The 24,524-nt window shown below is 46.4% G+C and overlaps 1 protein-coding gene across 1 annotated transcript in view; it reads left to right on the forward strand.

Annotated features, from left to right (window-relative positions):
• GPATCH8 (G-patch domain containing 8) overlaps positions 1-24,524 on the forward strand; it is a 104,808-nt gene that overhangs the window by 12,059 nt on the left and 68,225 nt on the right. The window contains exon 2 of the mRNA XM_070727974.1: positions 24,443-24,517. Coding sequence (XP_070584075.1) covers positions 24,443-24,517 — 75 coding nt within the window. The remainder of the gene's footprint in view (positions 1-24,442; positions 24,518-24,524) is intronic.

Here is a 24,524-nt window from a genome sequence, read left to right on the forward strand (position 1 = left end):
GACCCCATATACAGTCATCCTTGCTATTCAGGTGTCCACTATTAGAAACTGTGACAGAACTGTGACAACATTGCTAAGCAAAAGCAGCAATATGTAACTAAGTATCATCAATGTATTGATGATGTTGTATCCCATACCTATAGATGACTTCCTCCAACAGCTTCATGTAGATAGAGGAGAGTGGAGAGCCATGAGGAAATCCTATAAAACAGATGGACCATTCCCAGCATACAAACAATAATTTGTTAGTGGGGGGGGGCAGAGCTCCACCCCTCGGCCCCTACTTTCTGGGATGCCACAGGGACTGGTTCTTTCCCCCCTTCTGTTTAATATCTACACGAAACCGCTGGGTGAGGTCAGATAATCCATCGGCACGGAGTGGGTTACCATCATTATGCTGATGACACTCAGCTGTACATCTCTACTCCGTGCCAATTCAGTGAAGCAGCAGAGGTGATGTGCCGGTACCCGGAGGCTGTTGGGGTCTGGATGGGTGCCAACAAGCTCAGACTCAGCCCTGACAAGACGGAGTGGCTGTGGGTCTTAACACCCAAGGATATATCTATCTGTCCTTCTATTACCCTGGGGGGAGGAATTGTTGACTCCCTCAGAGAAGGTCCACAACTTATGAGTCCTCCTTGATCCACAGCTGTCCCTAGAACATCATTTTTTGGCTGTAGCAAGGGGAGCATGTGGCCAGGTTTGCCTGCTGCACCAGTTATGGCCATTTTATGTATGGTTTGTTTGGGTTGTATGAGTGTTTTTAATCAAGGGTTTTTAACTGTTATGTTTTTTAATCATTGGATTTGTATTTTGTATTCCTGTTGTGAGCCACTCTGAGTCTTCGGAGAGGGGCAGCATACAAATATAATAATAATAATTAATAATAATAATAATAATAATCTGAATAGAGAGGCTCTCCTGACTGTCATTCATGCCCTCACCACTTGAGGATCTATTACTGCAACGCTCTTTACGTGGGGCTATTTTTAAATAATGTCTGGAGAGTACAGTTGGTTCAACATGCAGCTGCACGAGCAGTCATGGGTCTTATTAGACATGCCTATGTCTCACCAACACTCTGTATGCTGCATTGGTTGCCAGCAGGTCTCCAAACACAATTCAAAGTGTTGATTTTAACCTTTAAAGCCCTACATGGCTTAGGACCGGATTACCTTTGGGACCGTCTTTTGCCTCACGTATCCCAGTGACCAGTCAGGGCCCACAGAAAGGCCTTCTCTGCCCCCACCCTCTGGAATCAACTCCCCTTGGAGATCTGCATGGTTCCTACTCTTCCAGCCTTTCGGAATACAGTAACTTGTAAACACACTTGGGCCGACAGGCCTGGGGCTGTTGAACTGGTCATCTCATTCCAGCTCCTGCCATTGATTTAATGATTGGTATGATAGATCAATGTATGAGATGGGGTGGTTGAGTAAACTTTTTAAGTTTTTTATTAGACTGGGTTGTTTTAGATTAATTCTGATTTTTGTGTTAAATATGTAATTTATGCTGTAAGTCGCCCTGAGTCTCAGCGGCCTAGAAATCAAATAAGTAAGTAAGTAAGTGGAAGTGGTGATGAATGAAGGAGAAGTATGGTAACAAATCTTACAACCCTCTGAGCCAGTCCAAAAACAATAGCCAATGATAAAGAAGATTGAGAAATCAAGAAAAGTCAGGATGGATGGTTTCCCCATCTTGTACTGGTCAATAGGCCATCAGCAACCAATACTTTATCTCTACTGTATCTCAGTCTGAAACCACACTGGACTCATTCCTCTAGGATCAATTTAATAACCTATTTTTTTAGAAAGTTTGGGAACCATTATTTTTACTCTCTTTTTCTTTAGAGACTAGTTGAAATTAAAACAGACTGAAAAGCCATTTATAACCAACCCAGTTCTTGAGTTTCAGTGGCTGCACATTTACCGGTACTTGCAATCACATTCCTGCATTTGGGATGCTTGGCAATTGATTCACCTTTATGGCCTATTGCAGTATTTTAAGATGTATTATTTTTTTGCAGATTTCCTGGCAAAAACATGTCATACATTGATTTATTTAATGACTGCTGCACCTGCTTAACAACCATGGTATTCTTATAATGACTGCTGCAAAAAATGTCATAAAATCAGACATGGTCACATAGGGAACTTAATATAAAACTCTCATAACTTGCAGTGGAAATTCTATCTATCTATCTATCTATCTATCTATCTATCTATCTATCTATCTATCTATCTATCTATCAGATTTGTATGCCGACCCTCTCCGTAGACTCGGGGCGGCTAACAACAGTAATAAAACAACATATAACAAATCTAATATCTCAATTCCCCCATGCCTGACGACAGAAGTGGGTTTTAAGGAGTTTATGAAAGGCAAGGAGGATGGGGGCAATTCTGATCTCTGGGGGGAGCTGATTCCAGAGGGTTGAGGCCGCCACAGAGAAGGCTCTTCCCCTGGGTTCTGCCAAATGATATTGTTTTGTCGACGGGATCCGGAGAAGGCCAACTCTGTGGGACCTAACTGGTCGCTGGGATTCGTGCAGCAGAAGGCGATCCCGTAGATATTCTCCGTACTGAAGGAGCGGGTCCAGCAGTCACATGGGTTGCTCATGTCCAATCCGGTGGAACTGAGCCTAGTATTAAAAAAGCTTGCCGGATCCGCCCCTTCCCCAGAATTCGCTCAGTTCACATATCCTGCGGTTGTATTGTGATAGCTCGTTCAACATTCTAACACCTTCCCTTCGATCTTTCCTTCAAAAAGTAGTAAGATTTATTGTCTTTATTTAATTACTTGCACTAATTGCGCCAGCCGTTTAAAAGAAAAAAAGTAAAAAAGCGGCTCGGCTTTTTTCCTTGGGAGAAGTTGCGGTTTCGTTTTCCCCCGGCGGTTTTGCCGGTTACGATTCCTGCGGCCGCTTGTGGATTCTTCTAATCCTTTGGCCTGGAGGTCCTGGTGCAAGTATTTATCCATTGAATTATTGCTTATTTATTGTATACTAAAATATTTAAGGGCTTATAAAATACCTCCTGCGGAGTGAGACGCCTTCTAGTCTCCTGGACTTAGTCGATCGCTTTTCCCTTAAAGAAATTCTACGGAGCGATCTTTTCGGCGCGAAGGCCTTCGCGCCCTTTTTTAAAAATCTAGGCCTCTCGTGTTGGCCTTCTGCCAGCCGCGTAGGCCTCAGTCCACCGCGTGGATCCGGGAGCGGGCCTTGGGGGTCCCAGGCTAAATTCTCCACCGGCTAAGCCTCCAACCAGAGTGCCTTGGTTTACTTAATTACAAAGTTTAGGGAGGCTGGCCCCGCTGGATTTGGGGGCACGAACTCTGGGTTTGCCCAGATTGTCCTCACGTTTCAGCAGCTTCGAGGCCTCGAAGCAGGATCCATTCCTCTTGGGAAGTCCTTGAAATCTTCTCCTTATAATTCAGTTATTGGCTCAGCCTTGTCTTCTGTTAATTGTCAGACTATGGCTACTTTTCCCAAGAGAGGCACAACTAAAGGTCCCAGAGAGGCCAGGCCTACAGGCGATGAGATTACTAGTATCCCCCAGGCCTCTTCCTCCTCTTCTCCAGGGGCCCGCCCCTCGACCAAGGTCACCAGGGCCGAGAAGAGAAGGGACCTAGCCCTACAAAAAATCCATGACAAATCAGCAAAACGTTTGAAAGTGCAGGCCCAAGTAATCAGTAGTCAAGACCCACCAGAGGCCTCTAGTCTGCCTCCTTCTGGGGTCCCTGTGTTATCTCTGGATGAGCCAAACCTAGACAGACCCCAACCTAACCTATGGGGCATAGGTCCAGAGGAACCAGATATTATTGAAGATTCCCCCCAGCCAGGATCCTCCCAGGCCTTTAGGGATTCTTCTGCCATTTCTGCTGATATTTCCAGTTTACCTCCTGAGTTCCAATCTATTTTTGCTGTGTTGTCCAAAGCCATTGATGCCAAACTCTCCTCCATCAATGAGCTTCCTTTACCTCTCCCTCCTTCTCGTTCCTCCCGCCCCTTGGGTTCTTCCCCAGCGGTCAGAGCTCCTATTCAGGATGATTCAGAATCCTCCCAGGATGAATATGAGGATGTAGAGGAGGATGAAGACCCTTTTCAGGGCTTATCAGAGGATGAGGAATCCCAAATAAAAGTCCCTCCTCCAATTACTATTTTTCCTTCTCAACTATTCAAATCTCTCCTCCTCAAAGCTAGAATTTCTACGGGATTAGCGGCCCAGGAGAAACAAGCCTCCACTTCCACTGATCCCCCGGAGGAGAATTTACCTTACTTCACAGAGGAACAGGAGGATAACGAGGTAATTCCTATGCCTAAATTGTTTAAAGATGCCTTACTCAAACAGTGGGATTTTCCAGCCTCTGGCCTTAATCCCTCCACCAAGGACAGAAAGTTGTATAAACTTTCCTCTTCCTATGAAGAGCTTCTATCCTTTCCCAAACCAGATGAACCTGTCAAGATTCTTCACTCGGCAGCGGCTGTGCCAGGCGAGGCGGAGGAAGTCCTCCGCCCAGAGGACAAGCGCATCGAGCAAATGCTCAAAAGAGGATTCACCGCTGATTCCTGGGCCATTAAAAGTTCGGCAGCGGCCTCCTTCTTCTCCAGAGCCATGCTGCTGTGGCTTCGCCAACTTCAACAGCACATTCCTCCCGATGACTTGAGAGGTCAACAAGACTTCAACAAGGTCTTTGCAGCTGCCCAGTACGTGGCTGATGCCACCTTGCAATCTACTAGATTTTCTGCTAAGTCAATTGCAGCCTCTACAACGGCAAGAAGACTCCTATGGATTCGCCCTTGGCAAGCGGGAGTTCGCCAAAAGTGGCAGTTATCCCAGGGCCCCTTAAAGCGCGACCTTCTCTTCGGTGATCTTCTCGATCCACTCCTCACGGAGACCACGGACAAGAAGAAGGTTTTGGGTCCAACCACCAAAAAGGTTACCAAAACGCAGTCCTTTCGTCGCCCAGGGCGCCAGCAAGATCAAGCGGCTTCCTATCAGAGATCTCCAGGTCAGTATTCCCCCCGCTTTCGTTCCCAAGGTAGGAACTCCAGGGGTAGAGGGTTTCGTTTCCAAAGGGGAGCTTCCTCTAACAGGGCTTCAAAAAAACCTAGATGGTAATCTTACCTCCATTCCCATAGGGGGTCGCCTAGCTCATTTCGCCTCAAATTGGCGTCTCACCTCCAAGGACCCTTGGGTCATTGACACTGTTCAAACAGGCCTTCTTTTAGAATTTATTTCTCCTCCCCCAAAACGTTTTATTTCCTGCCCTTCTCCCAGGTCATCCTCAGATTGTAACCGTATGGAGGAGGCCATTTCTCATCTTTTGTCCATCAGAGCCATTCAACCGGTCCCTTCTAGTCAGAAGGGCTTAGGTTTTTACTCCATCCTATTTATGGTTCCAAAGTCCTCCGGAGGTTGGAGAGCCATTTTGGATTTAAAGAAACTAAACCTATTCATCAAATATAGGAAGTTTAAGATGCACTCCTTGTCTTCTATTTTGGCCGCCATTCACTCGGGAGATTTCATGGTCTCCCTAGACCTCACTGAAGCTTACCTTCACATTCCTATAGCCAAATGCCACAGAAAATATTTACGTTTTTCCTTTCAAGGCAGGCATTTCCAGTATAGGGCGATGCCATTTGGCCTTTCCTCGGCCCCTCGGGTCTTTACAAAGCTCTTGGGGTCCCTGGCGGCCTATATCCGGGCGTCTCCCATCCACATTTTATGTTATCTTGATGATATTTTAATTCATGGGAACTCCCTAGAGAGAGTGAAAACAGACCTTTCTGTCACCATGTCAGTCCTTCAGGACCATGGATTTTCCATCAACTTTGATAAAAGTCACCTCCAACCATCCACTTCCATTTCTCACCTGGGATCCATTATTGATTCAAAATCCTCCCAGGTTTTTCTCTCTCCCGAGAGAAAACTCAGTATAGTGGAGTTAATTTCTAACATTTTATCTAATCCTTCAGTATCCATAGTTACTCTATCTTCCCTTTTGGGGAAGATGGTGTCATGCATAGGCATCATTCCCTGGGCTCGCCTTCATGCTAGGGAACTCCAGTGGCTACTGTTGCCTTTTCAGAGATCGGGGCACAGCAACTCAAATCGACGCATTGTCATCCCACTGAGTGTTCGCAGATCCTTCAAGTGGTGGAAGTCTCCGGCCATGGACAGAGGATCCCCGTTCAGGTGCCCGGATCAATTTGTCATCACCACAGATGCCAGTCTATCGGGATGGGGCGCCCACGCCCAGGGGATGATAGCCCAGGGCACGTGGTCCCCGGAGGAAGCTTCCAGGCCAATCAATTGGCTAGAATTAAGAGCCGTTTCCCTGGCTCTGAAGCATTTCTCTCCTCGCATTCCCAACCGGCACGTTCTCATTCTCACCGACAACATTGCCACAAAAAGCCATATCTGCAGACAGGGGGGCACGAGATCCAAGGCTCTCATGAGGGAGGCCCTCAAGTTGGGCCTTTGGGCGGAAAAACATCTCCAGTCGCTCCTAGCCGATCACATCTCGGGGAGCCTCAACGTCCAGGCGGATTGGCTATCCCGAGCAACGATAGACCCAGGAGAGTGGAACCTCCATCAAGACCTGTTCCATCAAATCACCCTCAGATTCGGCCTACCAGTCCTGGATCTCTTCGCGACCAATGCGAACGCCCAACTCCCTCGCTTCTATTCCAGATTTCCATCCCCGGGAGCGGAAGCAATCAATGCCCTCCGGAGTCCATGGCCTCCAGGCCTACTCTACGCATTTCCTCCAATTCCAATCCTCCCGGACGTGATTCACAAGGTCCTCACCGAGAGGGCCCGAGTAATCTTAATCGCCCCTCATTGGCCCCGCCGGCCCTGGTTCGCGGATCTCCAACAGCTGTCCGTCCAGGACCCTTGGCGACTCCCCGTTTCGGGGGATATGCTGCGGCAGGGGGCCTCTTTCCATCCAGACCCGGAGTGGTTCCACCTCACCGCCTGGCTGTTATCAGGAGAGATTTAGAACTGCGTGGTCATGACCCCGATTCAGTGGAGGTCATCCTAAAGGCCAGGAGGGGCTCGACCAATCGAATCTACGACCACACGTGGTCCAAGTTTCACCAGTGGTGTCTACAGGAAGGTCTCTCCCCTCTGTGCATCCCCATACACAGAATTATTTCCTTCCTTATGCAAGGCTTCCATAAAGGACTCTCCACCAGCACCCTCCGGCGTCATCTGGCAGCCATTTCATCTGTCCTAGGGGGTCCCCGCAGACAGCCTCTCCGATCCTTCCCTGAAGTTCAGGAATTCCTCAAGGGCATAGCCAACCTCAGACCTTCCAAGGTCCACAGGTATCCATCCTGGGATTTGCCACGGGTTCTCCATTCCCTCACGCAGGCACCATACGAACCCCTAAAATCGGCATCCCTCAGGTACCTATCCTTTAAGGTAGCCTTCCTGGTGGCTATTACCTCTGCCCGGCGCATTTCGGAGCTGGCTGCCCTCTCAATCAGGCAGGACCTTTGTCAATTCCATCAGGACAAGGTAGTCTTGCGACTGGACCCTACCTTCTTACCCAAGGTCAGTTCCATGTTCCACAGATCTCAGGATATTGTCCTACCTTCCTTCTGCCTCCAACGAGACCATCCCTTGGCAATTAGATGGCACACCCTCGATCTCACCAGAGCGCTGAGAATATATATCCAACGCACAGGACCCTTTCGGAGGTCAGAAGCACTTTTTGTAGCCTATCATCCCAGAGTCATGGGGGCCAAAGTGTCTTCAACAGTAATAGGCCGTTGGATCAGAGGGACTATATCTAAGGCCTATGAGTCGGCCTCCCTCTCAGTTCCAAGGAACATCACTGCGCATTCCACCAGGAGCGCAGCCACCTCGGCCGCTTGGGCGACTCAAGCCCCGTTGGAGGAGGTCTGCAAAGCAGCCACTTGGGCCTCGCCAAATTCCTTCATCAGGCACTACAAAATTGATTCTTACGCTTCAGCGGACGCTGCCTTCGGCAGAAGGGTACTCCAATCCGTTATCTCACACGATAGCAAGCTAATCCCTCCCTAGGGACCATCTATTGGGTATGTCCCATGTGACTGCTGGACCCGCTCCTTCAGTACGGAGAATAGGCGTTGATTGCTTACCTGAACGCCTCTTCTCGTACGGTGAGCGGGTACAGCAGTCACTTCCCGCCCTTGTATGTGTCTTCTTTACCTTTCTATATCTTTCTTCCTCTAACAATGAGAGTTGAACACTACAGAGCTTCACAACTGAGCCTAGTCTATGGATTCGCGAATTCTGGGGAAGGGGCGGATCCGGCAAGCTTTTTTAATACTAGGCTCAGTTCCACCGGATTGGACATGAGCAACCCATGTGACTGCTGTACCCGCTCACCGTACGAGAAGAGGCGTTCAGGTAAGCAATCAACGCCTATTCTGGTCTGATGCCATGAAGGGCTTTATAGGTCATAATCAACACTTTGAATTGTGACCGGAAACTGATCGGCAACCAATGCAGACTGCGGAGTGTTGGTGTGACATGGGCATACCTAGGGAAGCCCATGATTGTTCCACTATGCTAATAAGTGAAGGATCACCTATATACTATTATAAATACAATGATAAAATGTATTAACCCAATTGCTAATAAGTTACTTGTTAGAAATCTAAATGATAAAACTGAAACAACCTCTTTTGAGCATAGATTTTCTTGGCTGGATCCTAAGGAATCTTTGGCTTCTGTCATGTGACCAGGCTGATTAATATTCATTAATTCACTTAAATTCATAATGTATTTTATACCTGTAATATATCCTTAAACAGGGTTATTTGAATTGTAAATTGGTACAATGTGTAAATATTGTAATATTTACACATGTGTAAATATTGTAATGTGTAAAGTATTTGCAGATCCTTCAATTGTATAGCCTATTCACCTATATTCTGTTTTGTTTTGTGAATAAGTATAAAGTAAGATTATTATGAATATAAACATTGGCATCTGTTAAGGGGCAATGAAAACTGTCCATAAATTATTCAGATTGAGAGATGATAACCTAGTGTCATAGGTGTAGGTTTGGCTACTTGAGGAATGTTTGTCTCTGTATATCTCCACCCATTCACGATACCCGTCCAAGACGTAGAGATGGACATACTATACAACACTATATTGTTGACAACACTATATTGTTGAAAACGCTAAATAGTTCTCTCAATCAGAGATCAACTGACAGTTTATGTTTAGATCCTCTACTTCTTCAGGAATTTTCTAAAGGGTAAATTGATCCTTGGAAACATGTTCTTATATTTTTGATATCCTTCCCTTCTCTTAGGAATCTGCATAACTTCTTTAAACATTAGTATAAAATGTTCAGGTCCGTAAGGAGTTGGGCGGCATACAAATCACAACAAACAAACAAACAAAAAAAAAAAAATTAACAAACAAACAAATAAATAAATATTAATAGCCACTGCCTAATAAATCCAACTCCATTTGCCAGTTGCCATGATATCATCCTCTTCCTAACTTCCCACCTTCAGATGTTTTATAGTACCTAACATCAAGTAAACTCTTCTTTTGACTATAGAGTTTCACATTTTAACTGCTCTCATTTTGTACTAGGATGACACAAAATCAGGTGGGTTACTATTGGTGCAGGCGCTCCAGTAGCAGCCTGCTGATGAAGCAATGTAGGGGTGACAGCTCCGGTGCCATCTTTCCTCGTCTGTATGCATGTTTTCTTGGCTTGAAATATCTTGCGCGTACATGGAAGTAGAATTGGCGCTTCTCCATACTGAGGAGCAGGTCCAGCAGTCATGTGGGTTTGCTTGCTGTCCTATGCAATCAGGACCGAGTCTTGTCTTTAAAAAATATTGCTGGATCCGCCCCTTCCCAGAATTTACTCAGTCCTCCTCCTGGCAGGATGCGTGTTGGCTCAGCTCCTCTAGAATTCTATTCCTGCAACAAACAACATCAGATAACTTATCAGTTTTTTTCTTATCACATTTCAACTACCATTTAACAGGGGGAAAAAACCCCTACTAAATTCAAGCCAGCCCTCCAGGGCTCGACTCCAGCTTCGGGGAAGCCACAGCACGAGGTCGTTTTAAATTTTGCAGCCAGTACAGCTGCTTGGACTGCGCCGCCTGTGGTTGCATTTTATTTTTTATATCTACCTAGTCCTATTCGCGGAGTGGGACACAGGAACAGACCCCCTGTTTAGTCTCCTGGACTTTCAGTGTGAAAACCTTTGGCGCAACAGCCCTCAGCGCCCCGTAAATTTTAGCGCCAGCGGTACACCCATGCTTCCCTGCTGGGCGCCAAGGTCTACCGCAAGCCCTGAGCTAACCGTGAGTCGCGTCAGGCCTTTGCTCAGTCGCTAGGCCTCCCACCTTCACATGGTGTCCAATTTTTTGAGGCCTAGCTAGTCTGTGCCTATTAACAAGCTTTAGGAGTCATTCCAACCGATTTCTGGGTGGCCAAGGAGCTTGAGCCTTTATCCTTGAGGATTCCTTTCTTTTGATTTCATTGCGCTTCTCCCTTAGTTGGCTCAGCCTTTAGCCTTGCATTCCCAGGCCATGGTTTCAAGAATCCCCAAGAAAAACCCTTCTGGCAAAAGAGATAGAACCAATCCCCGAGGCCTCCACCTCTCTAGGGGCTCTTACTATTGCAAGACCCACTAGAGCCGAGAAAAGACGTGACAAAACGCTCCAAAAGATTCATGAACAGTCAGCCAAACGCCTGAGAGTGCAGGCCCAAGTTCATGTTAGCTTACCTGAACTCACAGACCTGTCTGATCTGCTCCCCCCCCTCCCGAGTTGACCAAGTCCTCTCTTTGGATGAGCCTAACCTAAATAGGCCCCAGCCAAATCTCTGGTGTTTAGGTCCAGTAGAATCAGAGATTAGTGTGGAAGATCCTCCACAGCGTGGAGCGGCCATGCCAGGTGAGGCAGAGGAGGTCCTGAAACCAGAAGACAAACATCTGGAGCAGATGCTCAAGAGAAGCTTCTTTGCTGACTCATGGGCCATAAAATTTACAACAGCAACCTTGTTCTTCATGAGAGGGATGCTGCTCTGGCTCCAACAACTTCAACACCATATGAGGACCCGGATTGTGAGGGCAATAGCCTTGCTCTGTTAAAAAGTGCTATTGCTAACATGTTGTAAGCCGCCCAGAGTCTAAGGAGAAGGGTGGCATAAAAATCGAATAAATAAATAAATAAATAAATAAATAAATAAATAAATAAATAAATAAATATTCCCCCAGATGACCTACGGGGTCAACAGGAACTTAACAAGATATTTGTGGCGGCTCAATATGTGGTGGATGCCACACTTCAGTCATCTAGATTTGCAGCCAAATCAGTGGTGGCCTCTACAGTGGCCAGAAGGCTCCTATGGCTCCATACCTAGCAAGCAGGGGTCAGGCAGAAGTAGCAGTTCTCTCTGGGGGCCCTCAAGTGCAAAAATATCTTTGGAGACTTGCTTGACCCATTACTCACTGAGACCACGGATAAGAAGAAAATCCTGGGGCCCACCACAAAGAAAGCAGTCAAAACACAGCAACCTTTTTGGTGGCCTTTTTGCCAATAAGACCAAGGTTTCTCCTACCAAAGGACCTCAGGTCAGTACCACTCCTGTTTTTGATCTCAGTCAAATAGATCCCCCAGGGGTAGAGGTGACCAAAACCAGAGAGGTTCTTCCTCCTCTAAATCTACCAAGAGAATTAGATGATAGTTCATCTAATATCCCCATTAGGGGGTGCCTGGACTGGTTCTCTTCTGCCTGGCGCCAGTTCACCCAGGCCCCTTGGGTCCTCTCTACCATCCAATGGGGCCTCCAGTTAGAATTCCTAGCCTTACCTCCCAAGCATTTCATTTCCTGTCCGTCCCCCAGGTCTCCCGAAGCCTTCCTCCAGGTGGAGGAGGCTATTCTTCACCTCTTATCCATTAGAGCCATTCAGCCTGTCCCCTCTTCCCAAAGAGGCCTAGGCTTCTACTCCATCCACTTTGTAGTCCCTAAGACATCAGGAGGATGGAGGGCTATCGTGGACCTGAAACACTTAAATAATTACATCAGGTACAGGAATTTTAAGATGCATTCCCTGTCCTCCATCCTTGCTTCCATCCACCCAGGGGACTTTATGGCTTCCCTTGACCTCACGGAAGCATACTTCCATATTCCAATCCTCAAAGGGCATAGGCAGTTCCTACATTTTGCTTTTCAAGGCAGGCATTATCAATATAGGGCTATTCCATTTGACATGTTCTCTGCCCCTCAAGTTTTTACCAAACTCCTGGGCTCCTTAGTAGCTCACATTAGAGCTATTCCAGTTCATATACAATGCTATTTGGATGACATATTAATTCACAGTCCCTCCAGATAGGGCACCCTCTCAGATCTCCAGACCTCCATGTCAATCTTACAAGATTAATTTCGATTAATATGGCCAAAAGTCACCTCGTTCCTTCCACTATTCTCCAACACTTGGGAACAGTAATAGACTCTGTCCAAACTAAAGTCTTCCTCTCTCCTGAAAGGAAGACCAGAATTAGGGAACTTCCCATCTCAGATTACAAAGGAATCCTCCCATTGCCACTCTCTCTTCCCTCCTGGGGAAGATGGTATCTTGCATTGGGGTCATTCCCTGGCCATGCCTCCACGCCAGAGATCTCCAACAGTTTCTGTTGCCCTTCCAGAGGTCAGGGATCAGCAACTCTTCATGCAACATCACCATTCTGCCAACTGTCCTGAGATCCCTCTCATGGTGGCGCTCCTCTGCCCTGGACAAGGGGGCCCTCTTCAGGATTTCAGACCAGTTCACCATCACCACGGATGCCAGCCTGTCGGGCTGGGGAGCCCATGCAACAGATTTGTTAGCTCAGGGCACATGGTCAGTGGAGGAAGCCTCCTGGCCGATCAATTAGCTAGCGATGAGAGCAGTCTTTCTGGCTCTCAAAAAATTCAGACAACACATCAGGGACCAACATGTACTGATCTTGATGGACAGCATGGCCACGAAGAGCCACACTTGCCACCAGGGGGGCACCCGGTCCAAAGCTCTAATGCAGGAAGCCCTAAAACTGGGCCTCTGGGTGGAACGAATCTCCAATCCCTGATGGCCGACCACATTTCGGGAGTCCTCAACCTTCAGGTGGACTGGCTCTCCCACGAAGTTCTGGATCTGAGAGAGTGGATGCTTCACCCAGATCTATTCCAACAGATGTGTCTCAGGTTTGGTCTCCCATCGCTAGACCTATTCACGACTGCCAACAACTCAGAACTTCCTCGATTCTACTCCAGGTTCCCATCTCCAAGACGGAGGCTGTCAACACCTGAGAACCCCCCGGCCTCGGGAGCTACAAAATCATCCTTGAAGAAGACCAGGTGATTGTAGTGGCTTCTCTCTGGCCACGCCATACCTGATTTGCAGACCTTCAACATCTTTCCGTCTAGGGCCCCTGGCAACTCCCCGTTTCGGGGGATATGATGCATCAGGGTGCCTCATCATCCAGACCCGGGGTGGTTCCACCTAAGCATTTGGCGGTTATCCGGCATGATTTAGACTTACAAGGCTACAACGCAGACACCATAGAGGTCATCTTAATATCCAGAAGAATATCCACCAACAGAATATACGACCATACCTGATCTAAGTCTCATGAGTGGTGTCTCGAAGAGAATCTCTCTCCCATCTGCATTATTATTATTATTATTATTATTTATTATTATTATTTATTAGATTTGTATGCCGCCCCTCTCCGTAGACTCAGGGCGGCTCACAGCAATAATAAGAACAATATACGGTAACAAATCTAATAATTAAAAAACTAAATAATTAAAAAACGAAAAACCACTTATTTAAAATAAAACATACACTCAAACATACCATGCATAAAATATAAAGGCCGGAGGAGATGTCTCAATTCCCCCATGCCTGACGGCAAAGGTGGGTCTTAAGAAGTTTACGAAAGGCGAGGGTGGGTGCAATCCTAATCTCCGGGGGGAGCTGGTTCCAAAGAGCTGGGGCCGCCACAGAGAAGGCTCTTCCCCTGGATCCCGCCAGCCAACATTGTTTAGTTGACGGGACCCAGAGAAGGCCAACTCTGTGGGACCTAACTGGTCGCTGGGATTCGTGCGGCAGAAGGCGCCACCGGAGATATTCTGGTCTGATGCCATGAAGGGCTTTATAGGTCATAACCAACACTTTGAATTGTGACCAGAAACTGATCGGCAACCAATGCAGACTGCGGAGTGTTGGTGTAACATGGGCATACTTAGGGAAGCCCATGATTGCTCTCGCAGCTGCATTCTGCACGATCTGAAGTTTCCGAACACTTTTCAAAGGTAGCCCCATGTAGAGAGTGTTACAGTAGTTGAACCTCGAGGTGATGAGGGCATGAGTGATTGTGAGCAGTGACCCCCAGTCCTGATAGGGCCGCAACTGGTGCACCAGGCGAACCTGGGCAAACGCCCTCCTTGCCACAGCTGAAAGATGGTTCTCTAACGTAAGCTGTGGATCGAGGAGGACGCCCAAGTTGCGGACCCTCTCCAAGGGGGTCAGAGATTCCCCCCTCGGGGTAATGGACAGACTGATGGAATTATCTTTGGGAGGCAAGACCCACAGCCACTCCGTCTTATCAGGGTCCAGGCACCGGCACATCACTTCCACTGCTTCGTTGACTGGACATGGGGTGGAGATGTAAAACTGGGTATCATCAGCGTACTGATGATACCTCACCCCATGCCCTTGGATGATCTCACCCAGCGGTTTCATGTAGATATTGAATAGCAGGGGGGAGAGGACCGACCCCTGAGGCACCCCACAAGGGAGAAGCCTAGAGGTCGATCTCTGACCCCACACTAACACCGACTGCGACCGACCAGAGACGTAGGAGGAGAACCACTGGAGAACAGTGCCTCCCACTCCCAACCCCTCCAGTCGGCGCAGAAGGATACCATGGTCGATGGTATCGAAAGCCGCTGAGAGGTCGAGAAGCACCAGGACAGAGGACAAGCCCCTGTCCCGGGCCCGCCAGAGATCATCCAGCAACACGACAAAAGCAGTTTCTGTGCTATAGCCAGGCCTGAATCCTGACTGTTGAGGACCTAGATAATCTGCTTCTTCCAAGGACCGCTGGAGTTGGAGTGCCACCACCTTCTCAACAACATTCCCCATAAAGGAAAGGTTGGAGACTGGCCGATAGTTGTTAAGAATGGCTGGGTCCACAGGATAGTTTCGTTCCTGATGAAGGGGTTCCATCAAGGACTTTCAGTCAATACCATTCGCAGACATCGGGCAGCCTTATCCTCAGTTCTCGCTGGACCTCGAAGACAACCACTCCAAAATTTCCCTAAAATTCAAGAATTATTGAAGGCTATTACAAACTTCATACCTCTCACCGTCCACAGATACCCTACCTGGGACTTACCTTGGGTCTTGTACTCACTTATGCATGCTCCATATGAATCGCTTAGAGCAGCTTCTCTCCATCAACTGTCATACAAAGTATCCTTCCTGGTGGCCATCACCTTGGCCAGACAGATATCGGAACTGGCAGCTCTCTCCATCCGACAAGATCTATGCCAGTTTCATCTGAACAAAGTGGTCCTCCGTTTGGACCCCACCTTCCTACCGAAGATCAGTTCAATGTTTCATAGAACACAAGACATCATCTTGGAAAACATTCTTCACGGAGAGTAACAATGATAATGGCACCTGGTTAGGGCTGGAAAGAAACATCTGGAGCAAATAGAGAATGAAAAAAAATAATCAAAGACGGTTTGGAAAACATTCTTTACAGAGAGTAACAATGAAAGAGCCTGCAAAGTAAGAGCTGGAAAGATTGTTAGCAGCTAGTTAGGGCTGAAAAAAAAGCTACATTCAGAGTATAAGATGGACCAAATTATTAGCCTCTTTTAGGGATGAAAAGTACGGTATCTCACAGTGCAAGATTTTTAAATATTTGGACCAAGGACTGGGACAATTTGCCGTTGATTCAGAAAACTGAAAGGAAATTGCTTAATTACTTAGATGTGCAAAAGAAAGATTAAACGAGTCTGAAAGTGATTAAGAAAAGAGCCATTCTTAACTGCTTCAGTTCCTTTCCTTTATTATGTCTGCCCCCAGGTTATCAGGCTTATCAAAAGAGAGTGAAAAGAGGGATGATTTAGATTCACTGCTGTGTGCTTAGTTTGACTTCTTCTGCTGGATCTATTCAACTGATCACTTTTTCCTCCTCTGGGGAAGAACCTATTTCAAGGTCTTCTACCCAGTCCATCCTCAGAGAGAAAGACTTCAGATATCATCTTTCTGGAATTTCAGTTCCCTTCCTTCAGTGAAATTACCTGTGGATTCTTCTCCATCCAGAAACCAGTAATAAATACACTCACATAACTTCCTTCTTTTCCTCTTCCTTCCTTCCTTTCTTTTCCTTTCTCTCTTCTCTTTCTCTCCCTTCTTTCCCTCCTTCCCCTCCCTTTCTCTCTCCCTCTCTTTCTCCCCCTCTTTCTTTCTCCCTCTTCCTTCCTTCCCTGCTCTCTATTTTTTGGCTACCTTTTGCAAAAGCAACCTTCTACACAGGCTCAGGCAATGGGGTGGTGGGAGAGGAGGTGTGGAAGCGAGGGGTTTGCAAGAGGCCCCCTGCCCCCCCTGAGGCACAAAGCGAGCACGGCGGTCGTGAGGGGCCTGCTGATATCAAGCCCTGCGCTGGCGAGCAAAGCTGGCTGCCCGGAAAAGCGGTGCGTTTGAAAAGTGCGTGTTTGAAAAGCGCGCCGGGAAGAATATCAGCAGGGGTGGGATGGGCAGATCAGCTGCTGGCCGGGGAGAAATGGCTCTGGCTCCACTGTGCAGCATTTGGTTTTTGCCTGGACGTGCGCGCAGGTTAAAGGGAACATTGATCTGAGGGCACGCAAGGTATTGCCCTATGTCAGCTCCAGTGTGCATTCATGTGTTGACCAGCTGATTTTGACCCTTCTTTTTGGTCGTTTCAGTTTCCCTAGGCTTCAGGAAATCCTCCTAAAGCCTGGAGAATTATGAAAAATGGACAAAGCGGAAATTTGGAAACAAACTTCTAGTTGGTCCATTTGGCCATTTTACACCGTCCCTAGGGTTCAGGAGGCTTTCCTGAAGTCTGAGGATGGCAAAAAAATGGGCCAATAGGCCAACAAATCTGGAGATTTCAGTGAGGCCTGTGCAAATGCACCGGGGCAGCATGGAGGAGGTTGTGCACAGGTATGGGGCAACGTGGGGGTTGTGCGCATATGTGAGGGGGGGCATTGCATATGGGTGTGGACACACATGCATCTGCTGTCATGTGAGCACACACCCTTTTGGCACCCGAGTCAAAAAGGTTCACCATCGCTGCCTGAGTTGGTGGTACTGAGAAGATATCTCTTTCTGGGCCTGATGGAATGGGTAGATATAACCTGCAAAGGTTTAAGTCATGTTTCTTATGTATAGCATCAGATATTTCTAGGCTTAAGTCATCTCTAGGACAGATGGCAAGCCGGAAGGCCATCAAAGTCAGGACCCCCTGACCTTGGGGAGAATGATTTCCCCTAGGCCGGATGTAGCAGGAGATATTAAACAATTGAGAATTAAATTTAAGATTTTACAAGATATAAAAGAAAGCTAAACTAGATAGAACAAATCTGAAAATATATTGTCAGGTCATCTATATGATCTGGAATAGAGCCTGGATTTTAGCACCATTTAAGATACATTGCATCTTTTGAAGAAGCAGAAGTTAGGAGAGGCCTACATAAATATGAAAGGAATCATGTAGAATCATTAATAGAAAATCATTCTATAAAAATATAGTATGAGTGGGTTTTTTTCTATCCAATGTTAAATATATATTTTTATGAAGAAATATTTGCTAAAACCAAACAATTGAAAGAAAATCTATGGACTACAAGATTTAATCAATAACAACAAAAATTGATTATTAAAAACTTTTTTCTTAGAATTTTAGCAGTATGGTTATGGCTTTAATATTAGCAATAATCTAGAAGAAACTACAAAGACAAGGTGAAACATTCAAATTCAGTTTGATTGAATTTCAAATATGAAATTCATACATACTACAGAACATCTAGAGCCGTGATGATGAACCTATGTCACGCATGTCATAGGTGGCGCATGGAGCCATTTGTGAGGACACGCGGCATTGCCCTGTGTCAACCCCAGCACGGAGAGGTTGGCCCATTTTTTGCCATTTGCAGACTTCAGGAGGCTTTCCTAAACCCGGGGATGGCAAAAAATGGCCCAACAGGCCTACTGGGAGTCCAAAGCTATCAGTGAGGCCTGTGTGTGGGGGGCCAGCATATGAGGTTGTGCGCATGGACAGGGGGCAGCACTGGGGTTGTGTGCATACACCAAGGGAAGGGCATTGCATTATGGGTGTGGGTGCACAAACCGATTTGGCACCCAAGCCAAAAAAGGTTCAACATCATTGATCTAGATGTATACACATATTATTGCTGAAATATGATGCAGACTGAGTAAGTTGAGGTCACATGATTAAATTGATATACAGTGATACCTCGTCTTACGAACTCCTTGTCATATGAACGTTTCGAGATACGAACCCGGGGTTTAAGAATGTTTTGCCTCTTCTTCCGAACTATTTTCACCTTACGAACCCCCCGCCACCGCTGGGATGCCCTGCCTCCAGATTTCCATTGCCAGCCGAAGTGCCCGTTTTCATGCTGGTGGGATTCCCCTGAGGCTCCCCTCCATGTGAAACCCCACCTCTGGATTTTGCGATGCTACTGGGGAATTCCAGCATCGCAAAAAAGGGCACTTTGGCTGGCAATAGAAGTCCGGAGGTGGGGTTTCCCAACGAGGGGAAGCCTCAGTGAAATCGCAGCATCACAAATGCTGCAATTTCGCTGAGGCTTCCCTCGCTGAAAAACCCCACCTCCTGACTTCCGTTGCCAGCGAAGTGCCTATTTTTGCGATGCTGGGATTCCCCTGCAGCATAGCAAAAACGTGGAAATCTAGAGGGGAGCCTCAGGGGAATCCCACCAGCGCGAAAATGGGTGCTTCGGCTGGCAAAAGGGGTGAATTTTGGGCTTGCTTTTTCATTGATTCCTATGGGAAACATTGTTTTGTCTTACAAACTTTTCACCTTACGAACCTCATCCTGGAACCAATTAAGTTTGTAAGACAAGGTATCACTGTATAACCTAAAAAGGACAATTAATATGTAATAATGGAAGAAACTTTTTAAAAGAAACTGATGATATAATTATTTACTAAATATATAGAAAAAATTGAACGGGTCCAAAGACGGGCTACAAGAATGGTGGAAGGTCTTAAGCATAAAACGTATCAGAAAAGACTTAATGAACGTAATATGTATAGTCTGGAGCAGTGTTTCCCAACCTTTTTTGAGCCGCGGCACATTATTCATATTTTCAAAATCCCGGGGAACACTGAAAGGGGGGGGGGCGGGGCGGGGGGGGGCTAAAGAAAAGTTTGGACAAAAAAACCCTCTCTCTTCCTCCCTTTCGCTCTATTTCTCCCTCTTTCTCTTTTCCTTCCTTCCCTTCTTTCTCTCCATCCCTCTTTCTTTCTTTCTCTGTTTTGCTCTTTTTCTCTCTCCCTCCTTCCCTTCCTCTATGTCTTTCTCCTTTGCTCTCTCTCTCTCTCTCTGTCTCTCTTGCTATCTCTTTCTTGCTTTTCTCTCTCTCTTGCTCTCTCTCTCTCTTTCACTGTCTTGCTATATGTCTCTTTCTTTCTCTTTGCCTCTCTTGCTATCTCTCTTTCTTTCTCTTTCTCTCTTTCTCTCTCTCTGTCTCTCTTTCTTTCTCTTTCTCTCTCTCTCTGTGCCTCTCTTGCTAAGTCTCTCTTTTTCTCTTGCTATGTCTCTCTTTCTTTTTCTCTCTCTCTGCCTCTCTTGCTATGTCTCTTTCTCTGCCTCTCTTTCTTGCTCTGTCTCTCTCTCTCTGCCTCTCTTGCTATGTCTCTCTTTCTCTCTCTCTCTTTCTCTGCCTCTCTTTCTTGCTCTGTCTCTTTCTCTGCCTCTCTTGCTCTGTCTCTCTTTCTCTCTCTCTCTGCCTCTCTTATATGTCTCTCTTTCTTTCTCACTCTCTCTCTCTCAGCTGACTGCAAGCGGGAGCCCTGACGGCGGCAGCTGGATGTGCTGCTGGACACCGTATATGCCAGGCCCGCAGCGCCAGCATGTACGACGTCTAGCAGCACGTCCAACCGCCACCGTCAGGGCTCCCGCTTGCAGTCAGCTGAGAGAGAGAGAGAGAGCGCTCCCTCTCGCCGCCGTCATCTCCCCACGACTGCCTGCGGCCACTGCGGCCGCCCCCACCCCCCGCTCCCATCGCCAGTGCCCTCCCGCCGGGCCACAAAGGAAACTTGCCGTCGATGCAGGAGAAGCTCCAGCTGGGCGGGGCGCTGCCGGTACTTCCTCTTGGGGCTCCCGCTCGCAGCTGTCAACCGGCTCCTGCTCGATGCCGCGGTTTTCGGCGCTCTCCTGCTGGGTCCCAAAGAAGGAAGGCGGGGAAAAGGCGCGAAGAATAAAGCTCTCCTTCTTCCTGCCTTCCTTCTTTGGCGCCCAGCAGGAGAGCGCCGAAAACCGCGGCATCGAGCAGGAGGCGGGGGACAGCTGCGAGCGGGAGCCCCAGGACGGAAGTACCGGCAGCGCCCCGCCCAGCTGGAGCTTAGCGGCACACCTGGCCATGTCTCGCGGCACACCGGTGTGCCGCGGCACACCGGTTGGGAAACGCTGGTCTGGAGGACAGAAGGAAAAGGGGGGACATAATCGAAACATTTAAATATGTTAAAGGGTTAAATAAGGTTCAGGAGGGAAGTGTTTTTAATAGGAAAGTGAACACAAGAACAAGGGGACACAATCTGAAGTTAGTTGGGGGAAAGATCAAAAGCAACATGAGGAAATATTATTTCACTGAAAGAGTAGTAGATCCTTGGAACAAACTTTCAGCAGACGTGGTTGGTAAATCCACCGTAACTGAATTTAAACATGCCTGGGATAAACATATATCCATCCTAAGATAAAACACAGGAAATAGTATAAGGGCAGACTAGATAGAAACATAGAAACATAGAAACATAGAAGTCTGACGGCAGAAAAAGACCTCATGGTCCATCTAGTCTGCCCTTATACTATTTTCTGTATTTTATCTTAGGATGGATATATGTTTATCCCAGGCATGTTTAAATTCAGTTACTGTGGATTTATCTACCACATTAACTGAATTTAAACATGCCTGGGATAAACATATATCCATGGACCATGGATGGTCTTTTTCTGCCGTCAGTCTTCTATGTTTCTATGTTTCTATAGACTCATTTACCTGATTTTTACTCAAATAATGTGATTTTGAGTAGGGTGGATCTGGGAGTAGAAAGTGCAAAGAGTACTGGACTCTAATTCTTATCTATACAGTACTAAAATTCCCACTGTTTCATCTAGTACTTGATCCCCAAGTTAGTTAACAAACTCATGTTTTAAGGGTCTCCTGGAAGGCCAACATCTTTCTGGGTAAAATGGTGCATCTCAGGGCAACTGCTTTTGAACTCAATTTTGGTATCTTAAATGGATTAATTTAGAAAATATATCCACAATTCAGATCGGTAAGTCCTGAGGGAATAAAATTTGGGGAAATAATGCTTCAATGCTATTGGCTGTTGCTGTAAACAAGTTTTGTGATAGTTTCCTTGTTTTGCAATCCCTCATTCCCTCCTCTACCCAGCAACAGCCTCTTACATGCCTACTAAGAAGGGTAAGAAAGGTTTATAATGCTGCCAACCAGATTCTTGCATGGAAACAGCAGGAAGTCAGAAGTTCTTTCTAATTCCATTAGTTTTTTGCTTCCCCTTGATTGTTATGTTCCTCTTGTTTAGGTAAGGAAATACTTCTGATATGATAACCCAACAGCATGGGATGTTTAAAAGAATATAATAAGAAGAAATTGAAAGTTTACCAGAGTATTTCTCTGCCCCCGCCTATACCAAACAGAAGCAGGGTGGGATTATTTTGAGTTTCTTACCTATTTGTCTTTCCCAAGAATGTACTAACTACTCTTTATTTAATATTAATTCTTCAAGATTGTCTCCATATTTTACACTACAACTACTAAAAATACAAATTATAAAATTTAAAAATAATACCAAGATAATTAAAAACAAGAGAAATGGAAAAAGATAGTATTGATAGAATCTTAATGAAGGATATGGGGTTTTGACAGTTTACAATATGCTGGGTGACTGGGAAACCAAATGTACTTCCTTAAAGAATGTATTCCATTGCTTGAAGCTGATCAGGTTAACATCTTAAGATAGAGGACACCGGTGAGGGAGGGGGTGAAAGCATTAGGATCTGATCTAGTTAATTGGGCAGGTTCATAGCAGGAGAATCTTGTCTCTATGATTGTCAGAACATACTGTAAGCCATTTAGGATTTTAAAGGTCAACTGTGAAAGCAAGATTTTGATTGAAAGAACTCCCAGTTAGCTAACTATAGATGCAATGAATTAGAATTCTATTGGAACTTCCAGATAGATAGAATGTTCCTTCTACCCAAGGCAAAGACAGTGTGTTCTCTATAGAGAAAGCTTGCATTTGGGCAAATTTTAGCAATCTTAGTTCTGCAGATATTACTAGTAAGTGCAGGTGTTACTTTTGCAATAATTCTTAAAGATGTGCTAGTTTTGGTAGGCACAGAACAACAATAAAATGTAATCTCAGAGGAAAAATGGTAGCTGAAAATCTCAGGGTATACATGAGTGTAAAATAAAAATAGTGGCCCTAGCCACCGTTCCCTGTAGGCTGCGCACGCCTGCGCCAGCGCACCCCAAAACGCCCCCGTGTGCAGCCTTTTCCAGGGGTGCGTGCGGAGCCGCAGCCACCCCCGTCCCCCACGCGCCTCCAGCCCCCTAGCGCCCCTGGCTACTCGCCGCTGCCCCCCACCCGCCCGCCCGATCCCCCTCCGCGCAGCTGGGGAGGTGGATTCGCCGCCCCTGCCAGCCCAATCTCCCTCCGCGCGGCTGGGGAGGTGGATCCCGCTCTCGCCAGCCCAATCTCCCTCTGCGTGGCTGGGGAGGTGGATTCACAGCCCTCGCCAGCCCGATCTCCCTCCGGTGGCTGGGGACATGGATCCACCGCCCTCGCCAGCCCGATCTCCCTCCGTGTGTGGGGGGGGGGGGCGACGAACCGACGACCGGAGGCTGTCCGTCCGTGTTGGGTGGTGCAGGGCAGGCACAGGCAGCCCCAGGGGAGAACGAGGGAGGGAGAGAAAGGAAAGATAGAGAAAGGGAGGGAGAGAAAATTGAATGAAGGAGGGAGAGAAAGAAAGAGTAAGAGGTAGAAAGGATAGAGAAAAAGGAAGAGAAAGGGAGGGGGAGAAAGGAAAGAGGGGGGGAGAAAGAAGATATGAAGGAGGGAGAAAAAGAAAGAGGGAGAGATAGAAAGGATAGAAAGAGGGAGAGAAAGGAAAGAGAGAGAAAGGGAGGGAGAGAAAGGGAATGAAGGAGGGAGAAGGGGTGAGAGATAGAAAGGATAGACAGAAAGAATGAGGAAGGAAAGAGAGATGAGAGAGGAAGGAGGAGACAGAAAGAGAGAGGAAGGACGGGGAGCGAATTATGGATGTCAGAACTCACGCATGCGTGATAGCGCGTGCCCACACTTTGTTTGTTTGTTTGTTTGTTTGTTTGTTTATTTATTTATTTATAGTTCTGTGCCGCCCAGTCCCAAAGGGACTGCCGCTCAGACACTATACTTTTCCACCCACAACGGAAAAAAATTAGAGGGGACATTGACCCTAGCTTTTTTTTTTTGGCTAACGAGTTTACTACAAGGAAGTAAAATTGTGGATTTTAATTCTTTGGAATTACTCTCTTTAATCCAGTTTTTCAAATTTGTGAATATTGATAAACAGACTCAAAATAAAAAAATAAGTGAGGTTAAAGATACATGGAAAAATTCAAAAATTACTGCTCTAAGCTATATTTGACCTTTGTGGAAATTTATTTGTGGCAGCATGGATGCTTATGGCTATACTGTTACTGTGATATTTATCAAATTTATTTTGATAACTGCTTAATGTGCTTGCTTTATATGAGATTTGCAGACAAATATGACAACTGAATTGCTTTGAAATGTGATGCATCTTCATCTAATATTCAGTTAATTGTTGCTCTGTGGAGCAACGACTATGCTTGGGTGATTTGGTGTATCAGTAAGTAATCTCAAGATATTTAAAGTCTAGTAAAATATGCCGTGCAGTTGTTGCATTATGTGGATACTGGAAACTAGATTAGAAGACATAGCAAACTGATAGCTAATACAAAGCTTATAATATAATTAACAGATAAAGCAGGCTGAGAAACTATAGCTATAGGTAGTTGTTGTTAGTAACAGTAACTTAAGCACAGTTTATATCAAAATGAAGGACTATTATATGATTCTTCTCTTGCAGGGTAATCACTTTGATCAGTATGAAGAAGGCCACCTGGAGATTGAGCAGGCGTCATTAGACAAGCCTATAGAATCGGTAAGAC

Source organism: Erythrolamprus reginae, chromosome Z (genome assembly GCF_031021105.1).
Source record: "Erythrolamprus reginae isolate rEryReg1 chromosome Z, rEryReg1.hap1, whole genome shotgun sequence".
Lineage (NCBI taxonomy): Eukaryota > Metazoa > Chordata > Lepidosauria > Squamata > Dipsadidae > Erythrolamprus > Erythrolamprus reginae.